General features: G+C 36.9%; 2 protein-coding genes and 1 long non-coding RNA gene across 3 annotated transcripts; 2 read left to right on the plus strand and 1 right to left on the minus strand.

Moving 5' to 3' along the window:
* On the plus strand, positions 799 to 4,327 carry LOC109836931. The gene is made up of 8 exons (XM_020404978.1): positions 799 to 886; positions 1,296 to 1,375; positions 2,316 to 2,363; positions 2,434 to 2,480; positions 3,324 to 3,390; positions 3,474 to 3,517; positions 3,742 to 3,799; positions 3,884 to 4,327. The coding sequence occupies exons 2-8, from the start codon at positions 1,301 to 1,303 to the stop codon at positions 3,932 to 3,934; spliced, it is 390 nt and encodes a 129-aa protein (XP_020260567.1). The 5' UTR covers positions 799 to 886; positions 1,296 to 1,300; the 3' UTR covers positions 3,935 to 4,327.
* On the plus strand, positions 8,084 to 12,630 carry LOC109836932. The gene is made up of 2 exons (XR_002246129.1): positions 8,084 to 8,475; positions 11,927 to 12,630. It is a non-coding gene; the product is annotated as an uncharacterized LOC109836932 (long non-coding RNA).
* On the minus strand, positions 12,908 to 14,257 carry LOC109838350. The gene is made up of 3 exons (XM_020406801.1): positions 13,714 to 14,257; positions 13,073 to 13,360; positions 12,908 to 12,940 (listed from the first exon to the last, which is right to left on the minus strand). The coding sequence occupies exons 1-3, from the start codon at positions 14,017 to 14,019 to the stop codon at positions 12,908 to 12,910; spliced, it is 627 nt and encodes a 208-aa protein (XP_020262390.1). The 5' UTR covers positions 14,020 to 14,257.

The raw sequence follows: 22,395 nt of genomic DNA on the forward strand, positions 1-22,395 counted from the left end.
ATTTTTAATAAGATAAAAAATAAACATTAATGATAATAACTAAATAATTTTATATACGCATATGTTATATTAATCTAGGTATGTGTTATACTAATGCTCGTGTTATCCATCAGGTGTATGTTTCGTTTATATTTTGTAAACAATACTCGATATTTCTTAGTCTTAAAAATTAAAGAAAAATAATAAAAAAAGATTATCGTATCTTTCATAGGTCCAAAAGAAAAAGAATGATATCCACAATCCACAGTTCTAGATATATAAATTAACTTATTTGATAAAGTATCAAAATCACTCAATTCATAATAGCAAAAATCCATAAAACAATACCAACTAAAATAATAAGTTTCGAAATAGCAAAATGATATACTAGCCTAAATTGTCAATCTAAAATTGCCCACTTGCATAGCGCCTCACCCAAACATTCTTTATTATTAATATGGATATAATTAAAAAATACCTAACTAGTTTTTGATTCTCACTTGAATGGGAATGACCATTCCTTATCTTCTCACTTGGAATGCTCATTCCCATAAATAGTGGGAATGATCATTCCTAGGGAATGGTCATTCCAACATCTAAAATATAGGTGTGTTTGGTATGAGGGAATGGGAAGTGGGAATTGCATTCCATTCCTCCTTATTCCCGCGTACCAAACGAGGCGTTGGTGTTTCTCCTCGTTTAAAAGTTTGTTTGGTTCGAGCCCTTTTCACTTTTTGATCTTGACGGGTTTCGAATCCGCACGTGGATCCGACTCGAATCCAACCCGTTACAAATTCACGCAGTTCCTTGGCCCCAAAACCGAACTAGGGCAATCCCAATATTGAATTACGAAAACCTAATCCCAATTCCTTCCCCCCAAATTGAAAAGATCCCCGCACAAACTAAGGTTTATCTCTGCCTCTATATTGATTTTCATTAGTTTTTCGTAACCTTGTAATTTATGCTCTGTTGAATTTTATGATACATTGGAGTTCTTGCTCTCTTAAGAATGAACTCACATGGGGAACTAATTCAATCCTCAGCAAATTGGTTTCTTTATCATTAATGTTACAGTGGATCAAGCTAATGTTACCCTGCAAAATTTTGAGTTACTATTTTGATTTATTTATTTACTTAGCGGAAAAATGTTACTAGAGACCCATCAGAAAATAAAGTTCTGTTCAGGCATATGAAATTGGTCAATGCCCATGTCCTACTTATTTTAGATCACGTTTTGCTCATAAAAGATTTTGATATAATGTGCTCTATTGTTAATAATTGGATTGATAGCTATGTTGGGTTTCTATTTTCTCTAGGCACAATGGAGATTGCGTCAGACTCCCATGGGAATAATGGCTTTCCTGTGCGTAATAAGAGGGTATCCTTAGATATAAAGGTCTCTTACTATCTTTATCTCATGCGGATTGTGTTCTATTTTCACGTTACATGTATGACAACAACTTTCTGGAAATTGAACATGACACTGACTACCAACTCTTATATGATCGAGTTCCGGGAATGCGGTGTATATGTTGTTTGATTTATACCAGTGTTGTGTGTACTATATATATTGCTAACATATGTGTCATTTAAAGAGTCTTTTTTTTGGTGTTACTGATAATATGCTATATAGAAACTGACCGAATTGTTAAAACAATGAACAGACTGCAGGAGTCATATGGGTGTCTTAAACTACTACCTTCATGCTCTTGATGGAATTTCTGAACTTTCTCTAGATTCAATAGAAAAGCTTTCCGTCCTTGGTTTAGTTGTGTCCCTATAGTAATCTGATAACTAGAAATCTTTAGTTACACTTGACCTCCCCCCCACCCCCAACACACACACATGCTTGCAAGCGCAGACATACAACTTCATTTCCTGTAAAATTGTTTTGGATCATCATATATTCAATGCAACATCGTTTGTATTGTTTATACTTTATAACTTTATTTCAAAAAAATTCTGCTTTCTTGATCCTTGCTAGGGACAGTGATATTTTTTGCTCTTTTTGCACCATTGAAAAGAAAACTTTTACGCTCATGTCTATCATCTAATTCTTATTTTAGTTGAAATATTGCTAACTGCTATATGTCCTTGTGAAATACCATGTCTACCTAACTTCTAATTCAATATTGTCATATATGATATTAATATTGGAGTCTAGAACTCTACATTGAGCTCCAACATCTATCAGATTGTCAAGTTCCACTTTGACATGCTGTTACTGTATAATCCAAAAACAGACATTTTTTTTGGGCTGACTGAAATGCACTGTTAAATGATATGTTGCAAGCATTCTGTGAAGTAACAATTGCTTGTTCTCTTTTGTATCACAGGGAAATAGAACGGACATCCTGATGTGCACTTACGATGATTATATTCTGGTACATCACAGTCCATATTGTTTGAATTAGCATCCAATTTTAAAGATACTTAAACTTGGTTATTGTTCAGGTCATGGTTACACAGATAGGATGCATGGGTACCATAGTGCATGCCAGGTCAGCACTTTTCTTCTGCATTCTGCATTTTGCAATTTTGAAATTGATCAATATATAAAAATTTGTGTTATGCAATGAGACCCGATTAACTTAGAACTTTCATGAAGCGTACACATTAAACTTTTTGGTACGATCAATTACTTGTGCTGAATTACTTGAGGAATGGTCCCATTATTGGTTTCCTTGTGTGTACAGTATATGTCTGTCTATTAGGGGTATGCATGGGAAAACTAGATACAAATTATATTGGGAGCAAAAACATATTTACTTCATATTTTAAGGGTACCTTTTTACTTTCAAATTTCGCAGTAGTTTACGTGGATTGATTTCCTTATTTGTAAATTCTCATTAAGTACAACACTTTGCCTTGCATCTCTGCATGAATTTAATTATCTGGTGAAAGTCCTGCAATTGACTGGAATCTCTGTGGCATATGACCATAGCGTGCTATTGGTGGTGTAGATAGTGATTTTATATCTATGCCTTTGTGTATTGATAGGGTTACACAGGTATATGTATCCAATCTATACTGTTTCTTCAGCTTTCTATATTTTTCTTTTCCTCATCCTTCTATTTCCATTACCTGATTAGGATTCAAATTGTTTAAACAGTTTTTCCTAGGTGCTTGACATAGTCTAGCTACCACTGAAATCTTAGGCTTTCCAAATGTGAATCAGTTCATGATTTGAATTAGTTAGTTTGTTGTGTAGTTAACTAGTTTTTCCTTTCTAGCTAGTGATCAATAAAAAGTGTATGAGGTTTCATTAAAATATCCTTTACAATCTTAAAATATCCATGCTCAGCAGCTCATGGTTATGGCTGTAATGTTCCGTCTGGTTTCAGGAAAGAAGCTGATGTAACTGTAGACCCCACTTTCAACGTTTCTGTAGTGTTTGGTAAAAGAGATGAGGTGAGGTGATTGTTTTTGTGCGGTTTGGATTATTATTCATCTAATGAATTGGAAGTTGATAGCACTTCAATTAATCTTTTCAGCCTCTTCTGATCGCATGTGCACGTCAACTCATTGAACATATAAGGTCTGATATTCTCTTTGTTTCCATATCTATTAAGACGGCTAATGTCACCAAATCATAGTTGACATGAAATAGAAGAAACTGAATCTACCAAAAATGACATTTCCGCCTAGTCGTTAGTATGCTACAATTTAAATATGTATATAACTTACACACAGGTCAATTGGAATGCTTATAGCAGTGATATCCCTTAATTGATCAATAATCTCTTGTTATTTCCAATGCAGTTCTTGCGGTTCATCTAAGCCATTGGTATTGTCTCTTGGTTTAAAGGACCACTCGCCGGTAACACTTCGAGTGTAATTGATTTACCGTGTTGAGTGATGAAATAGTCTTTCACCGCCATTTCCTTGTTCTCTCCCCTCGCAGGGAGTTCTGAAAGATGTGATTGCTGCTGTCATCGAGCATCGTGCTTGGTAGAATTGCTGCATCAAAAGCCATTGCGTTACATACGTATCACACCATACAAGGCGAGCTTTTTATTTTAGCGGTACACAGCTTCTTCTTGTATCACATCGCACCGAGTTCCACAAAAAGAACTTGTAAAAGCTAGTATTGAGACTATTTGGATGAGGCATTTTGTCTGAACAGGACATCAAATCTGATTTTGTAGTAGTTGTATCTGTCATAGAAAGCCTAGCACTTGGTTTTGTTTCTTCCCTGAGCTCCAACGAAGCCCGCCATTGTATTTGCTGAAAATTGTCCCTACGTAACTTTCTATGAACTGTATTGAAGGAGCGTTCAAGTGAATGTATTATGTAATCTACAGTATCTCATTCCAAGGTAGCTTCATCCTAAAATAAATTTCTCCTTTGGGATGAATATTTACACAAATCTGATTTTGATGAGATACAACCTCTATAAACTGGAGTAGCAAACTCTCTCCTGCAGGCCATTGAGCGCAAGTGCGGTGGGCCGGTGAGAGCGTGTGTTTGTTCTGCTTAGCGGACGGACACACCAATTGCCAGAGGAGGTTTTATCATTTTTGGTCAGGACGCGGATTTTGGTGTATGCAGTCTTTGTAGAGGAAATTCTTATATATTTATTTTAGGATTATTTTATGGATCTTTTATTTATTTTGTTAGCCGAAGAATTTACTAGATTGAACTTTACTAGTTTGAACTTAATCGTTTGTTTTTACTCTCCATGTACGTGCACTTTGCATCTGTTCCAAATTGTGGTGAATCATGGTGGTCCCATATTTGATACGTGTACCAGGCGAAGTGCCAGTAAGTAATGCAAAATATTAGACATGTAAAGCAAACGCTCTGCTTGCTTTTCTCTAGATGAATTCTTGTCGTTTGTGGAACATGTACTATCCTTTTTTTCTCGTTGGTTTTAATAACCAACAATAATAATGCATACTATTAGACATGTGAAACATACCGACGATAGCATTTTGTGAAGCGCTTGTAACCATTCTATCTGCTTGCTGGTAAAATGGGGGGAAAACCTCAAAAGTCCAGTAAGACTAATCCAAGCGGTCGCAATTTGAACAATGGTTTTAGCAAAATCTATAAAAACATATTTTCAGACTTGTGAGGTTATTTCATCAATGTTAGAATAATTATTTTGATCAGGCATCCATAATAGCATACTCATGAAAAATGTCACGCCCTAGGTCAAAAATATAATTATATTGATGTGACTCGTCCACAATGCAACCATGAATTTTTTTTATCTGCATAGTTGCATTCACGTCTCTATAAAACATCATGCTTATAATTTTGCTAGAACTCTATCTACAGAGCATGTACACATCTAAAATATAAAAAAAAATGTAAAATAAAGGTTAAACTAGAGAATAAAAAGGATATTTCAAGAACAATCAGAGTCTCAACGAGAAGCACATCTATCCAAATGGAACAATGGGAGAGACCACAAGTCTCAAAAGAAATGCAATGCCACCTGCGGCTAAAAGATAATGCACAGTTTAATTTTAGAGGAATTGATATATAGTTTAGGGAAGAAGAAGGGAAGAAGACACATGAGATTCATGTGTCTTATTTCACCTAGGTTTGGTTAGGTGAGTTAAGGGGATATCACGTGCATAACACATGAGGGAGTTGGAGGGTATAATGGTCAGGGCACAAAGTTTTTTGGCTGAAAACAGATAAAGGTTTGACATTGAAAACATGTTAGCAAATAAAGATGATATTAATAAAAAAACTTTAAAAGTGGTAAGCATAGATAAAAGTAAAGATAGTTTTAACGTAAATATATATGGTCTGGAGCCCAACCCAACTCTCGAGAGTGCAAACGAGTCATCTATTTTGAAACGTCAATGGAAAATGTTGATGCCACTCTCCCTGCCCTACTTTGATATTGCTACTCAAAAAGAGCGAGGTCATAATAACTCATCACTTAAAAATTAGGATAAATTTCTTTAAAAAAAGGATAAATTTTCAAGATAGGCCATATTTATAACTTATTTGTAAAAATCGACTCATTTGTAATTTATTCACCATTTTTGATCTGATTTCAACTAACTAGCTGATACTGGGTCGAAAATGGTAAATAAAACTTCAGGGGATTCTAATTTCCGTGAAGTTTAGTGAAGCCCTAAACTTCAAGGGATTTAGAATTCCATAAATTTTTTAAAACTTTTTTATCATTTTCAAGTCAGTTTCAGCCACTTGGCTAAAACTAGATCGAAAGTAGTAATTAAATCTTAAATGAGTTTAAAATTAAATTTTTAATAGAGCTTACTTTGAAAATTTATCCTTAGAACTATAGGGATGAGTCATCATAATCCCTCTTTGATGAGTGGAAGTGTCAAATATGTCATCAGCTGTCATTTCATTGAAGTTTTAATGCCTCGGATCTGATCCAGGGATTTGATTTATTATGAAGGAAAACACTACAGACACACCCCCAACCACAACTTAAGGCACACCCCCTCTCTCAGCTATAGTGCACGGGACCCATTTTAGATTTTTTTTTTAAATATCTAAAGTGGGTCCCGTGCACTGTAGCTGAGAGAGAGGGTGTGCCCCAAGGTGTGGTTGGGGGTGTGCCTGTAGTGCCACTCTATTATGAACGCTCGCAGAAGTCATGAACACCTCGTTTTTTTGAAATTATGCCTGGACCCCGGATGTTGGTGCAATTATTATTATTATTATTATTTTATTGTTAAATGGTAAAACAATCGTATCTCCGCGTATTTGGGGTATTTGAAGACAGCCCACTACCATGGCCTCTCTCTTTCCGGTCTCTCTTTTCGCGAAATCATACTCCCTTTAAAAGTGGGAGTTCTTGAAAAACTTTTATTGGTCAATTTTACCCCTAATCCTTTTCAATATAGACATTCTTATTCTAATTATAATTGGTTATCAACTAAAGCTAATAAATTAAAATTAAACTCCTAAATTAAAGCTCTCTCCATTCAAAAAGTAATCAATAAAAAAATTAATCTAACTAGAATTGATTCTTATTCTAATTATAATTGGTTATCAACTAAAGCTAATAAATTAAAATTAAACTCCTAAATTAAAGCTCTCTCCATTTAAAAAGTAATCAATAAAAAAATTAATCTAACTAGAATTGGTTGACAACTAAAGAGTATAAAGAAGATTAAACTCCCGAATTAAAGCTTCCTCAATTCAAAACCAATTAATAAAAAATTAATCTAATTATAATTAGTAAACAACTAAAGAGCAGAAAGAATCTTAGAGCGCATTAGCATTGTAAACATAATATGCATTGCACGTGTAAATATTAACCAATTGATTGATGCCAAATTATATATAGAATTAGTTAATTATCAACAAAAATTAATTAATTAAAGTATTTTTTGTAGTAGTCCCTTAAATCTTTCATATTTTGAAATTAGTCTGTCAAAGCATTGAAATTATTATTAGGTAACTCAATTCTTAAGTTATTTGAAATTAGTCATTCAAATCAATGGTATAATTAGCAATTTGAGGGACTAATTTTCCTCTAATTGCTTTTTTTTATTCTTGATTGGAGAATCTGATATCAAAATAACTTAAGAATTACGGATGTAATAGCTATTTCAATGATTTGATGAATTAGTTTTAAAATAATAAGAATCGAGCGACCTAATAGTTCAATGTGGTTATCTTTGCAAACTTATGGAGAGGTTTTCTTAAATGATGATATGTTTTCTTATTCTACAGTCATTAGGGATTAAGACAGAATATTTTTTTTCCTTTTCTTTTTTACTTCATAAGAATTTTATGTCATCTGTTATTATTAGATTTGAGGCATTGAAGAAATTAATTGCTATATGAGCGAATAATCTTTTCGAATAATGTGTAGCTTACATTACTCATGGTTTATAAGTGAATAATCTTTTCCAATAATTTATAGCTTACATTGCTTATGATCACAATGACACATAAAATAAAAGTTGAAATTACATAAATGTAAGTATTAAGAAAGTTCACATATAATATTACATCATCAAGTTGAGATTTAAAAGAATCATTTTTACACCCGAGTTATACTAAAGAAATAAACCGAACAAATAACCACGTGCGATGCACGTGTATCTGTCCTAGTTATCATAAACGAGCGGCTCTATAAATACACTCCGTCCCGGTCGCCAAAACCCTAGCCGCCCATAAAATTTCCTCATCTGCCCTCTCTCAATCTCGCCAAAACCCTAGCAAAAAATCTCAAGTGCCCTCATCTACCCCCGCACCAAGCCCTCAGTCTTCACCAGTCCTCAAATCTCAGATGAGGTCTCATCAAATTTCCTCATCCTCCCTCTCTCAATCTCGCCAAAACCCTAGCGAAAAATCCCAAGTGCTGCCCTCATCTACTCGCGCTCAAACCTATCGTTCTCCCCCAATGTGCCAAAACCCTAGCCGCCAATCCCCCCCAATTCCTGGGCATCCAGCCCCAACTTCTGGGGATCGAGATCCAATGGCTGCCCGACTTCTGGTGGTTGGGTCTAAGGCTCGAGGTGGTGAGGTGCCACAGTTATGCTTGTTTTTGTAAGTTTATTTTGACTCTTTACACTGTAAACTATTAAATCTACAAGCTCTCTAGAACAAACTTAGCATTTGAGCATGTTAAGCCATCTGCACATGAAGAAAGATTATTTCAGTAACAAAAAATATTATAAAACTAATAAAATATGACAAGAAATTAAAATTTAAAAAATAATAGTTAAATAATTGTCTATTTTTCCCTTCATTGTTCCTCAAGGCGTGCAACAACAATCATAACAACATGATGTAAAATGTCACTGCCAATAGAAAAAATGTACATCAGAAAATGAAACAAAAAGAATTGATATAAGACAAAAAATTTGTACATATCCCACGTAGCTTTTATCCAGATATTTTTGCAGAATAGCTCTAATAGATTTCTCATCGACAATATCATTTTCCCATAAAGCAATGAGAAAATACGAATAAAATTGCTCTGAAACCCCTCTAAGAAGATGCCCCTCTGAGAAGCAAAGGCTCCATAATCTCTCCATTAGGTATACTTCAGACCCAGTGCACATTTTTAGACATTCAGATCACTTCATAACCTAAAAGATCAATAACAGATAAGTACAAAATTAATAGAATTTTAACTCGAACTACTAAAAGAAATTAAAAAATGTCATACCAAAGATTTTGTGATATCTCTCTTCTTGGCCACCAAGAATGTCTCCTCCAACATTATTTTTGTGAGCAAATCAATAATAGCCAAAGAAGTTAGCGGTGTAGCATTTTTATTCATCAGTTGAATGAAGTTCTCCACAATAGTAACAACACATATATTCATATGATGTATCCAAAAAACTATTAGATAGAAACCAACAGCTCATAATAAACATATATTAAATGCAACTTACCCACTAATTTTATTATCTTTAAGTGGTTATACCATTTTCTGATATATTCTCTTTAGTCTTGGAGATCTCCTAGAAAACGTCCCAGTAGATCTACATGAAAAATTGTCTTTTAAATTAATGTTCGTCTTTTAAATTAATGTTCTTTGGGGGAATTACAAAATAATTAAAAAACATTGCAAACTAGGTTTGCATAGAATATAAATTACATACGAAGAAATTGATCTTCCCACAAAAATAAAGTATTGCACAAATCTTCTCCAACGTGACATTTTAGTGGGAAAGGAACCTAATGTTTTAAACCACTAATATGGAAGATGCAAAATGAATTAAATTGAGTGATACAATTAAGTCAATGAGAAACGAACATACATGGCAACGACAAACAACTTTATTAGAAAGAAAATCCAAAATAAGAAATTTTCTGCATAAACTACATATAAGGAAAGGACAGTGCATTCAATTAGATATTTTAAGAAAAAAAATAATCCATCAGATTCATCGATCAAATTACCTGTATACAGATAGTAGGAGCTAAATTAGACCAGACAAAAAGAGAAAAGCTAAGTGCAATATCAAATTTGAACTCTAATATAAAGATTAACTAAGAATGAACGATAAAGATATCAAAAAATTGCTTGAGATTTTTTTACGCCTTCTCAAGTCTCTCAATATTATGAAATATTTAATCCAATGATATTCATTTCAACTAATTTAATGTAAGGAAAGATAAATGCAAATACAAAAAAACTTACATTTGGCCACGTAATTCAGAAAGTAAACTTGGCTTATCAACAACTTTGTTAAGTTCTCCAACTTGAACTCGACGGGTAAGAGCTTTTTCGGATGCTCGTACTTTTTTCTTCTTTAACAAGGAAAAAAATAAGTTAAAACACAAATTAGAAATGGTTAAATTCAAGATACTCTCTCAACCTAGATCTTAGTTTCAAGAAACCTCTTCGCCTATTAAACTCAAAAAAAAAAATCTTTTGTTCTATACAACTTTTTAAAATCATTAGTTTTTAACAATGATCTCAGTACCCAAAGTTTAGATCCCAAAGCAGCCGCTTGTTTACTAACAAAAAATCTCTTCTTCTCATTGTTATTATTATAATTGTTTTTCTATGAAATCCAGGGGGCCAAGGGCCCAGTTGGACCATATATGGCTCCGGTTTCCTAAGTTCATTTTTAACAATAATAATAACAATGAGAAGAAGAGATTTTTTTAGTAAACAAGCTATTGCTTTGGGATTTTAGGCACTGAGATCATTGTTAAAAACTAATGATTTTAAAAAGTTGCATAGAACAAAAGATTTTTTGTTGGGTTTAATAGACCAAGGGGTTTCTTGAAACTAATGTATAGGTTGAGGGAGTATCTTGTATTTAACCCTTTTTAATTTGTGTTTTAACTTGTTTTTTTCCTTATTAAAGGAGAAAAAGTACGAGCATTCGAAAAAAGCTTATACTCGTCGAGTCCAAGTCGGAGAACTTAACAAAGTTGTTGATAAGCCAAATTTACTTTCTGAATTACGTGGCCAAATGTAAGCTTTTTTGTATTTGTATTTATCTTTCCTTACATTAAATTAGTTGAAATGAATATCATTGGATTAAATATTTCATAATATTGAGACTTGAGAAGGCGTAAAAAAACCTCAAGCAATTTTTTGATATCTTTATCGTTCATTCTTAGTTAATCTTTATATTAGAGTTCAAATTTGATATTGCACTTAGCTTTTTTTTTGTCTGGTAATTTAGCTCCTACTATCTGTACACAGGTAATTTGATCGATGAACCTGATGGATTATTTTTTTCTTGAAATATCTAATTGAATGCACTGATCTTTCCTTATGTGTAGTTTATGCAAAAAATATCTTATTTTGCGTTTTCTTTCTAATAAAGTTGTTTGTCGTTGTCATGTATGTTCGTTTCTCATTGACTTAATTGTGTCACTCAATTTAATTCATTTTGCATCTTCCATTTTAGTGGTTTAAAACATTAGGTTGCTTTCCCATTGAAATGTCTCTTTAGTGAAGATTTGTGCAATACTTTATTTCTGGGGGAAGATCAATTTCTTCGTATGTAATTTATATTCTATGCATACCTAGTTTGTAATGTTTTCTAACTATTTTGTAATCTCCCCGACGAACATTGGTTTAAAAGACAATTTCTCTTGTAGATCTGCTGAGACGTTTTCTAGGAGATCTCTAAGACTAAAGGGAATATATCAGAAAATGGTACAATCACTTAAAGATAATAGAATTAGTGAGCAAATTGTATTTAATATATGTTTATTATAAGTTGTAGGTTTCTATCTAATAGTTTTTTGGATACATCATAGGAATATATGCGTCGTTACTATTGTGGAGAATTTCATTCAACTGATGAATGAAAATGCTACACCGCTAACTTCTTTGGTTATTATTAATTTGCTCACAAATATAATGTTGGAGGAGGCATTCTTGGTTAGTGGTCGAGAAGAGAGGGATATCACAAATCTTTGGTATGACCTTTTTTTTAATTGCTTTTAGTGTAACTTTTCTTTTAGTAGTTCAAGTTAAATTTTCATTAATTTTGTATCTTATCTGTTATTGGTCTTTTAGATTATTAAGTGATCTGAATGTCTAAAGATGTGCCCTGGGTCTGAAGTATATACCTAATGGAGAGCTTATGGAGCCTCTGCTTCTCAGAGGGGCATCTTCTTAGAGGGTTTTCAGAGCAATTCTATTCGTATTTTCTCATTGCTTTATGGGAAATGGTATTGTCAATGAGAAATCTTTAGAGCTATTCTGCAAAAATGTTTGGATAAAGGCTACGTGGGGTTTGTACAATTTTTTTTGTCTTACATCAATTCTTTTTGTTTCATTTTTTGATGTACATTTTTTCTATTGACAGTGACATTACACATCATACTCTTATGGTTGTTGTTGCACGCCTTGAGGAGTAACGAGGGGAAAAGTAGATAATTATTTAACTATTGCTTTTTAATTTTTAATTTCTTATCATATTTTAGTAGTTTTATAATATTTTTGTTATTGAAACAATATTCCTTCATATGTAGATTTGGCCTAACATGCTCAAATGCTAAGTTTGTTCTAGAGAGCTTGTAAATGGAAAGTAAAAAAGTTTTCTATTCTGTTTTGGGGCTGTTGCCTTATTGCAATTTGTAAGTACGTATGTTGGTATAAGACGTTCATTTTCTCTGTTGCAATTACATGTTTTGCCATTGTTGTGGAACATAAAATTCTGTTGGTTGTAAGTTTTGAGATTGGCCTAAAACAGCACTTTTAATGTGGTTATTCTGTTACTAAGCTTTTGTGAATCATCTAAAGCTTTCTTTCTGTAATTGTTGTTGTCGGTCTGTTGGATAATGGGTGGAGATAGGGCTGGATTGGTAGGTATACCAATTACATTTTCCTAGTACCATGTACCAACCAATATATAATTTGTAGGAAAATTTCACCATTTCTACCAACCAATAACGTTGGTATACCAACTACTTGGTACGGTTGGTACGGTTGGTAATGGGCTTCTACCAAGATATTTATGGCCCAGGTTAACAGTTACAATTTTACACAACACCATTACAAAAAGTTAAAAAGAGCATAATTCTCCTGCTGCCAAAGGCCAAATGTGTCTTACTAATTGTCTAATTCAGTAATTCATTGTTGCAAAATAAGTAAAAAACTAATAACAAATAACAACACAAATCCAAACTCCAAAGTCTTATACAAATTCAACCAAATTACCGAATACGAAGTCATAAATTGAACATGCCAAAGTCCAAACTTCTCTGTCTCTTTGATTAGGCCTTCCTTGTTCATATCCATGAAATGGGCAGCACAATGAAGGATGCAAGTGTTGGTTGGATTCAATTGAACCCTGCCATTGCCATAGCAAAACCTTGTTATGAGCTCAAAAGCCTCAGCTCCTCCTGGTAACTCATGGAGAACTACTTTAAGAGTCTTTGCTGTCTCCATTACTGAAGGCTTGCTGAATAGTTCACTTAGTCTACCACAAAAGGAAGAAAGAATTTCCTGTAAAAAAGGAAAATATTACAGTCAGACTTTTACATGAATTAGCCCACATCTAATCCCTTTCAAAAGTTTTAACAGCTTTTGGCTGTTGACAACCAAACAGGGGGGCATTCAATTCATGGGAAAGGGGAATCCTAGCAGATTGATAAGGAAACAAGAAGGTAACTTGTAGTTATGGGCATTAAATAGAGGAAAAGGAATAGGGGAGGCAAGAGAGCAGTACGATTCCTCCCTAATTGGTAAAGAAGCTTTAAATTCATTGTAAGAGAGGTGAAAGGGTGAGAATCGCAATAAATTCTCACATGAAGAGAGGCCATAAATGAGTGGAGAAAAGAGAAGAAAAATGGCAAAACCTTGAATAGGGCCTCGAGCGGTGGAGTCGGAGAGGAGGAGGGGGAGGTCGAGGCCGCGAGGGTGAGGGCGCCGGCGGCGACGCTGATCTGAGCAAGGGGATGTCGTTGTGACTCGTGTCGAGGGCGGAGGAGAGGGCGGAGGAGAGGGTCGGGACTGGCCAGAATCCAGATCTGGTTTGAGGTTTGAGATGTGAAGATGAGTAGATAGGGATCGATCGTTTTGAAGGAGGAGCTTTTGAATGGAGGGTTGAGATTAACTGAGGGGTTGTGAAATGGATATATAAGTCGGTAGGTACGGTATACCATGGTAGAGGGAAAATGCGTACCACCTACTGTACCGTATTTTGAAGCTGGTACGGTATACTGTACCGTGTACCGTATACCGATTTGATGGTATACCAACGTATTTGGTACGGTTGGTACATGAATTGGTTGGAATGGAATTGTGTACCATTGCCAGCCCTAGGTGGAGATACATATTTGTGGTAATTCTATTATTTTTTTTGGGAAACTTTTATATTCAAAAATTTTTGGTAACATTACTGTACAGTTGTTGAGATCTTTTTGCTTGCGTGCCTCTATGTCGTGCTACTCAGTGTTTGGTATTTAATTCCTAATTATTTCACTAAAGCTAAAATGTGATAAGTCTGGACTTAAAGAACCAAGTTACCTCCTAACAAGTTTCAGACCCACAGACTGGATATTTTATCTAGCCAGGCCGCAAGGGTGTGTTTCAGATTCACATAGCTTTTTGTATCGCTGTCGTTATTGCCCCTCCGATGGTATTCGATAGGAAGTCATCGACGCAAGTCTTGTTTCTTGTTGCTTAATTGATAAAGCAAGAGAGATTACTTGTAAGCAGGCTCGCGTTGCCTGAAATAAGGGCTAGAATAGGTAGTTAAAAAGATTTTGAAACTAAAGTACATGTTTTATATGAGAAAATAATTTTCAATTAAGAACGCTCTTGATTCAACGGCTCTGGATATAACTGGGAAGCAGAGATAGATTTGAGCAAAGGAAAAAGCTGATAAGAACATGCAAGTAAATTAGCTGCAAACCTGGAGGAAGCACCTGGTGCTACATAGTCAAAAGAATTCTGGTGGTGGAAAATAAAGAAATAGCTACTAATTGGTCACACCAAAAGTAAGCTCCGTGGTCTGTACTTTGTTATTAATCCTTTAAAAATACGAGAGTAAATAAGTCAAAATCACTTTTTTATGTTTAACTACTTAACCAAGGAGGCTACCTATTGCTGAAGGTGGAATGCTAGTTATTAAATACGATCAGCTTTCTATCGAGTCATCTTGATTCGAGTTAAACTCTATTGATTTTCCCGATTTGGTTATAGTAATTTGCTACAATGGTTCTCTTTATCATTGTCTTATGAATGCGCTTCGATATAAATTAATGACATAGGAGATCAGCACCTACGCAATCACTTATGTGTACGTGCGTGTCTATCCATATTTATATTTCTTCATACATTCATACACACATACATACATAAGTGAAAAATTATTTAGAATGAATAGTCCATCATCCCACATCAGAAGACATGTCCTTTCCTAATAAAAATACTTTATTAACCAAGGGGAGAGGCAGAGAGAGGTTCAACTTATATTGAAATGAAGATCAGCCAAGGAGAAAGGCAGAGATTCAACATTTGCAAAGCCATCATCCTACATCAGAAGACGATTGCAGTTTCAGATCCATTTTAGAAAAGTTTACACTACAAATTTTGAGATAATGTAGACATGCAACTGCAAGAACATTACAGAGGCTCAAATTAACGGCAACAACTTTTCCTTCCGCTATAGGAATGAGTAAAGCTGAGACCACCTATAAGATAAATGACCTTTAGTTAAGATCATCAGCGCAGACATGAAACCTCCATGAGTTACTGTCCAATTCATCCGATCCCAAATTGAAGTACAAATCCATATAAATCCCGACCAGTTCTTTGTATCGCTTCACTTGTTGACACAAAACCATGCAAATCCATCACCAAGATATCTTAATCTGATCAGTTCAAAAAAAAAAAAAAATTACTTTCATCATCTAAGAAGAGAAAACAAACATCTACATCACGTTAAAAAGAAAATCCAGGTTCAAGTTTCGTACCCTCGCTCACCCATTTCCACACCTTCCCTCACTGAGTCACTATTCCCCGATCATCTCAACGAAACAATGACAAAAAGAAGAAGCCACAAAAAGGGGCGCCTCACCAAAATACCCTCGAATTCAAAGAAACAGATATAGCGCGAAGAGGGAGGCTGAAACTTTGCGCATAACTTCCCCGAAATACCCTTTGAGTTCAAAGAAACAAAGAAAGAACGAATAGGGGCAAAACAGGAACAGCATAGACGAACAGGAGGGTCAAACTTTGGCACAAAGGGAGAAAACGGGAAGGAAAGAAACAGCCCTTCTAGCTTTTGTACAATCTATAATTATAGGGAATACATGTCACTGTTCACTGTGAAGAAAGTCCTTTTTAGGAGCATTTGGTCATATTCATTCACATATCTGTTTGCTTGTAAACTACTGACTGTTTCTAAATAATCTGATCATATAAGGAGAGTGAAGCCTTCGGAACATATAAGAAGTACATGACTGTGATATGGGTGCACTGTAGGTAAGAAATCGAGCGTTTTCAAATAAGCATGGCCAGAAATTTTTAGGGACTTTGACAGGTTTTGACAAAATGAGGGCATAACAAAAACATACTATGATAAAAAAAACTCACGACAGAACATAATCATGGAATAGATGAATATCATCTTGATAGTGAAACATACAAGTATCAAAGTTTTAGCTTTATGCAGGCAAGAGTCACATAATTGAAATTAAATCGCATCACATTATGTTCAGTCTTCAGCAGAATCACTAGCCAACATGTGATGCCCACGTGTCAGGGATTGAAACACACCCACTCCTACCTCCAATGTCTGCACATGCCGATCCATTAACCTCGCATAAACTACCCAGTCACCTTCACGGCTACTTACTGGCATCGGTATAATATATCCAACTATCCCATCCCAACCAACATGATACGATCCTAAATTTGGCTGACCGTACCCAAAACCAACTTCTGATACATCTTCTTCCTGATGAAACTACAAACGCAGATCCATAATCTTCCTCTTCGTGATTCACATTTGAAGTAATTCCTTTTATGCTTTGTTTGCCTACCATATACATTAACCTAAAAAGTGCTCCTTCATCGTTCATTTTATCCAACATGTCAACAATCTCACTTAACTTCATCAATCTTAAATCTTTGGATTACTTTTTCTTTTTGAAAGTCACACATATTACATTTCCAAAATAAGAAGACATCTCATAATTCACTCTCGACACCATCAACCATAACGGCCATCTTGCTTTTCTTTTCAGGGTTGCATTTCATGCCTTTCACAATTGCTTGCCGGAGAAATGCGCTGAAAGCTTGCAGTTTGGTGGTTGCTTTGGAGAGAGTTTGGAGGTGGTTGATGTCCTTCGAAGAAACATAGTATATGCAGCTGATAAGGCTGCAATCATTTGAGTGAGAGAACGAAGAAGCAGGGGCATAGCGATTGGAAATGGAGGAACAATAGTGGGCAGGACAAAAAAAAATTCGAGAAGAGAGCGACTGAAGGAACATTTAAAAGAGAGTTGTGATTTGAACAGGTGAGCTCCGACCAGCCAACTAGGAACATTTTAAGAGAGTAAGCTGTTGTTCGCCGCGGAAGCCGATTCGACAAACAAATAGCACACACAAGAACAATAATAGACCACAATAAAACAAGCAACACCCAATCACAGCAAGAACACAATATTTTTACGTGGTTCGGCAATTTTGCCTACGTCCACGGGAGCGGCACAATAATCTCTTATTAATAACAAGAAATTACAAATAAGGGAGAGGATCTCAAACTTGAGATCTCTCAAACAAATAGCAATTGATTTTAATCTAAAATCAATGCTCAAACTTGAGATCTCTCAAACAAATAGCAATTGATTTTAATCTAAAATCAATGCTCAAACACTCTCTCTTAATTTCACAATAACCCCTCAAAGAAAAACTCCGATTTTAATCTAAAATCAATGCTCAAACACTCTCTCTTAATTTCACAATAACCCCTCAAAGAAAAACTCCCATTTAATTCCACCAACTCCTCTTCTCCTTATTAATGAGAACAGGACCAACAAATTGGGGCTCACAAATCGGAGGGAGAACGGACGCCAAAAATCAGAGGGGAAAAACAAATCTCCTCCTCTGCTCACGCTCTCTCTCTCTCTCTCTTCCTGCTCAAAACGCCACCTCTCCAAAGGGGGTTTCCGCCGCTCATTTTATACCGCTGAGAATAGGGCTTCCCTTTTATAGGGAAACCCTAGGCGATCGATGCGATCCAGCTGGTCCCAGCTATCCTCAACCACTGCAGGCGAATTCACGATCTACAGGCGAGATCGCTACAGGCGAGATCGCTACAAGCGAGATCGCTATAGGCGAGTTCCGCTCGCCTCCCAAGCCCGACCTCGCCACACTCCACCTGCGATCTCGAACAGGCGACTTTCCTCGCCTCCTCAACTTCGCCATCGAAGACGAACAGGCGACCTCAACTTCACCATCGAAGACGAACAGGCGACCTCTGGTTCTCCCTTCAACAAATCTCCACCTCGGCAAAGTTTACCCAAAAAAACTGAGCCGACACCGACCACACCAAAATAACAGTGTCTACTCACCAAATCGGCTGTATCAAAACTGACTGCCTACGTATCCTCTTGCCTAATGAATCAAGCCTTCACGTAGTTCACCTTAAATAGCCCGCCAATGGCCTCAACAACGAAGAACGTTCAATAAGTTCAAACAATGACCAAACTTCACACCTGGTACAACTTTGGTCAACATATCAGCATGGTTGTCCTTAGTGTGGACCTTCTCCAACATGACATCACCATCATCCAATACGTCACGTACAAAGTGAAATATGACATCAATGTGCTTCGTGCGTGCATGGTAGACTTGGTTCTTTACCAAATAAATAGCTGACATACTATCACAATATACCTGAATGGTCTCCTGTGCAATCCCCAAATCATCCAACAAACCATGTAGCCACAAAGCCTTCTTCACTGCTTCAGTCACTGCCAAATATTCCGCCTCCGTAGTAGAGAGCGCCACTATAGACTGAAGAGTGCATCTCCAACACACCGGTGCACTAACCAATGTAAAAACATAACCTGTAGTGGACCGATGTTTGTTAAGATCTCCGACATAGTCTGAATCCACATAGCTAATACAATCCTGCCATGTCTCATCATTCTTCACAAATATCAACCCAACATCCATGGTACCCTTAATATACTGTAGAATCCACTTCACGGCCTCCCAATGCCCCTTCCCGGGGTTGTGCATGTACCTAGATACCATGCTCACGGCCTGTGACAAATCTGGCCTCGTACACACCATAACATACATCAAGCTACCCACTGCACTAGCGTATGGAATATTGGACATGTAGTCTCGATCTTCCACTGAAACTGGTGACATCAAAGCTGAAAGCTTAAAGTGGGGAGCTAATGGAGTACTCACCATCTTGGTATTACCCTCAAAACTGAACTTCTTCAGCATCTTCTACAAGTAACTCCTCTGTGTAAGCTTCAATCTCCCCTTCACCCTATCTCTCTCAATCTCCATACACAATATCTTCTTAGCCTCTCCCAGGTCCTTCATCTCAAATTCAGATGACAGCTCCTTTTTTAATTTCCCAATAGCTGAAGTGTTCCTGGAAGCTATGAGCATATCATCAACATACAATAACAAATAAATGTGCTCACCATCCTGTAGCTTGCGCATATAAACACACGGGTCATAAGGACTCCTCGTGTACCCTTGGCCAATCATAAAGCTATCAAATCTCTTGTACCACTGTCGCGGTGATTGCTTCAGTCCATAAAGTGATTTCTTCAATTTACACACCAAATTTTTCCTTCCTGCAGCTTTAAACCCCATAGTTTGTGTCATGTAGATCTCCTCGTCTAAGTCTCCATGTAGAAAGGCTGTCTTCACGTCCATTTGGACCAAATCTAAGTCCAGCTATGCCACCAATGCCAATAGAATCTGAATAGACGAATGCATCATAACGGGTAAAAATACCTTGTTGTAATCAATACCCTCAAGCTGTGCATATCCCTTGGCGACCAATCTAGCCTTGAACCGAATGTCCCCAATAGAAGATCTCTCCTTCTTAGCATACATCCACTTGCAACCAATATCTTTCTTACCCTTAGGTAGCTTTGTAAGTTCCCAAGTGTCGTTCTTCTGAAGAGATTGCATCTCCTCCTCCTTTCTTACCCTTAGGTAGCTTTGTAAGTTCCCAAGTGTCGTTCTTCTGAAGAGATTGCATCTCCTCCTCCATAGCATTCCTCCACCTAATAGAATCAGGGCTGGACTCTGCCTCCCTGAATGTGACAGGAATCAAATCATTAACGACCTCCATAGATAAAGCATATGCTACCATGACATCATATCTAGCTGGCCGGTGAATCTCTCTCCTCGGTCTATTTGCTGCAATGGACCCCTGAGCATGACCCTGCTCCTGAGTCTCACCATCCACTGTATCCTCCAAATGCCCGACTGTCATCTCAACTCCTTCCAGTGCCACCTAAGTAGGAGTCTCAATGGACACAGTGCTGACTGGAGTGGGTGGAGTCACATCATCCTCCACCTGCTACGATATCCCTCCTATCTGATCTTCCTCCACCTGCTGAGGAACTCGAGGCTTCATCATGTACGCCTCATCAAATGTGACATCTCTGCTAATGACCATCTTCTTGTCTTGTGGATCCCATAATTTAAAGCCTTTGACACCTTCTCTAAATCCCACAAAGATAGCCTTCCTCGCTCTCGGATTCAACTTCCCATCACTAACATGGAAATAAGCTGGACACCCAAATATCCGAAGAGTCTCATAATCACTAGCCATAGAACCAGACCAACGCTCCATAGGAGTCTTCCCCTCTATCGCAGTGCACGACAACCTGTTAACGAGATAGCTCGCATAAACTAACGTCTCGGCCCAAAAGGATCTAGCCAATCCACTCTGCGTCATCATATAACGCACCTTCTCCAGTAAGGTACGGTTCAGCCTCTCTGCCACCCCATTCTGTTGCGGTGTCTTTCTAACTGTGAAGTGTCTTCTAATGCCGTGATCCCTGCAAAACTACAGAAATGGATCACTCTTATACTCTCCACCATTGTCTGAACGGAGAGTCTTTACCTTTCTACCTGTCTGTAGCTCCACCTTCTTCTTCCACTCCACAAATATATCCAGGACATCATGTTTATGCTTCATGGTATATACAAATTCCTCCTGGAATAATCATCAATGAAAGTGACAAAATAATTTACCCCACCAAGCGATGTGTGCTTGGAAGGGCCCCAAATATCTGTGTGAATATAGTCTAATATACCTTGGGTGTTGTGAATTGTGGTGCCAAACTTTACTTTAGTCTTATTCCCAAGAATACAATGCTCACAGAGCTCCATCTTGCAGGTCTTTCCACCTTTTAATAGCCCATGTTTTGCCAATGACTATAGGGACTTATCACATGTGTGTCTAAACCTCATGTGTCATAGTGTGGTAGTATCCTCCTCTGTAGTAATAGAAGCAGCCAGACCCCCTGTAACTGTCTTACCATTCAAGTAGTATAGGTTGTTTTCCCTGACACCTCGCATCACAACCATGCATGGACCCCTTCATGACCTTCAAAGTAGCATCCTCTAAGATCACTCTGTAACCAACTGCCTCCAAAGTCCCAAGAGAAATGATTTTCTTCGTCAACTATGGCACGAATCTCACTTCTTTCAATTCCCTAGTCACCCCATCATGCATTCTGATTCTGACTGAGCCAATCCTACTAATAGGACAAACGTGATCATTCCCCATGAGCACCACGTCTCCTCTCTCCAACTCCTCAAAGTTGGTAAACCAATCCCTCTTAGGGCAAATGTGAAATATAGCTCCTGAATCAAGCATCCACTCCGTAGAGTCGGCATAACAAACAGACGGCAGTGCGGGACAAGAATAACCGGAGGAATCCGAATCTGAAATGTCGCCAACAACTTTAGCAACATTCACCTCTGAAGCTTGTACAGCTTCCCCCCTTTGCTTTCCGACTCTATCCTTCCACTTTGGGCACTCATTCTTCCAATGTCCCTCTTCTTTGCAAAAGGCATATTGATTTCTACCAACACTTTTATGGCCACCCCTATTCTTTGATTTTGAGCGGTTAAACCTTTGACGATTTGGACTACGGTCACGAACTGCTAATGCATCATCCGATGCCTTCTCGGAGGGCTCACTATCATTCTTTCTCAGCTTATAATTTACCAACGCTGAGGTAACCTCCTTCTAGCTAACTGTAGTTCGTTCATTTATCATAGTGAGAACAAATGTACTAAACTCATCATCCGGCAACGAACACAATAGTAACATCGCCTTCTCTTCATCTTCCACCATGATATCTACATTGGCCATATCCGAAATTAGCTTTGTGAAGTTGTTAACATGCTCCCGAATGGAAACTCCCATCTTCATCTTGAATTGGTAGAACCTCTTCTTCAAGTGAAGTCGATTCTCAATGCTCTTCATCAAATATTTTTCATTGAGCGTTTCCTACAATCTCTTCACCGACGTC

This window comes from Asparagus officinalis, chromosome 4 (genome assembly GCF_001876935.1).
Source record: "Asparagus officinalis chromosome 4, Aspof.V1, whole genome shotgun sequence".
In the NCBI taxonomy this organism is placed as follows: domain Eukaryota; kingdom Viridiplantae; phylum Streptophyta; class Magnoliopsida; order Asparagales; family Asparagaceae; genus Asparagus; species Asparagus officinalis.

What these genes read in the sequence shown, in the direction of transcription:
- LOC109838350 (XM_020406801.1), bottom strand. Translation starts at nt 14,019, where the DNA reads ATGGTATACCGTACCTACCGACTTATATATCCATTTCACAACCCCTCA. An exon ending in CGCTCGAGGCCCTATTCAAG is followed by an intron (nt 13,361 to 13,713) that starts GTTTTGCCATTT and finishes CCTTTTTTACAG; the next exon opens with GAAATTCTTTCTTCCTTTTG. An exon ending in AATTTATGACTTCGTATTCG is followed by an intron (nt 12,941 to 13,072) that starts GTAATTTGGTTG and finishes GGCCTTTGGCAG; the next exon opens with CAGGAGAATTATGCTCTTTT.
- LOC109836931 (XM_020404978.1), top strand. Translation starts at nt 1,301, where the DNA reads ATGGAGATTGCGTCAGACTCCCATGGGAATAATGGCTTTCCTGTGCGT. An exon ending in GGTACCATAGTGCATGCCAG is followed by an intron (nt 2,481 to 3,323) that starts GTCAGCACTTTT and finishes GTCTGGTTTCAG; the next exon opens with GAAAGAAGCTGATGTAACTG. An exon ending in TGTTTGGTAAAAGAGATGAG is followed by an intron (nt 3,391 to 3,473) that starts GTGAGGTGATTG and finishes TAATCTTTTCAG; the next exon opens with CCTCTTCTGATCGCATGTGC.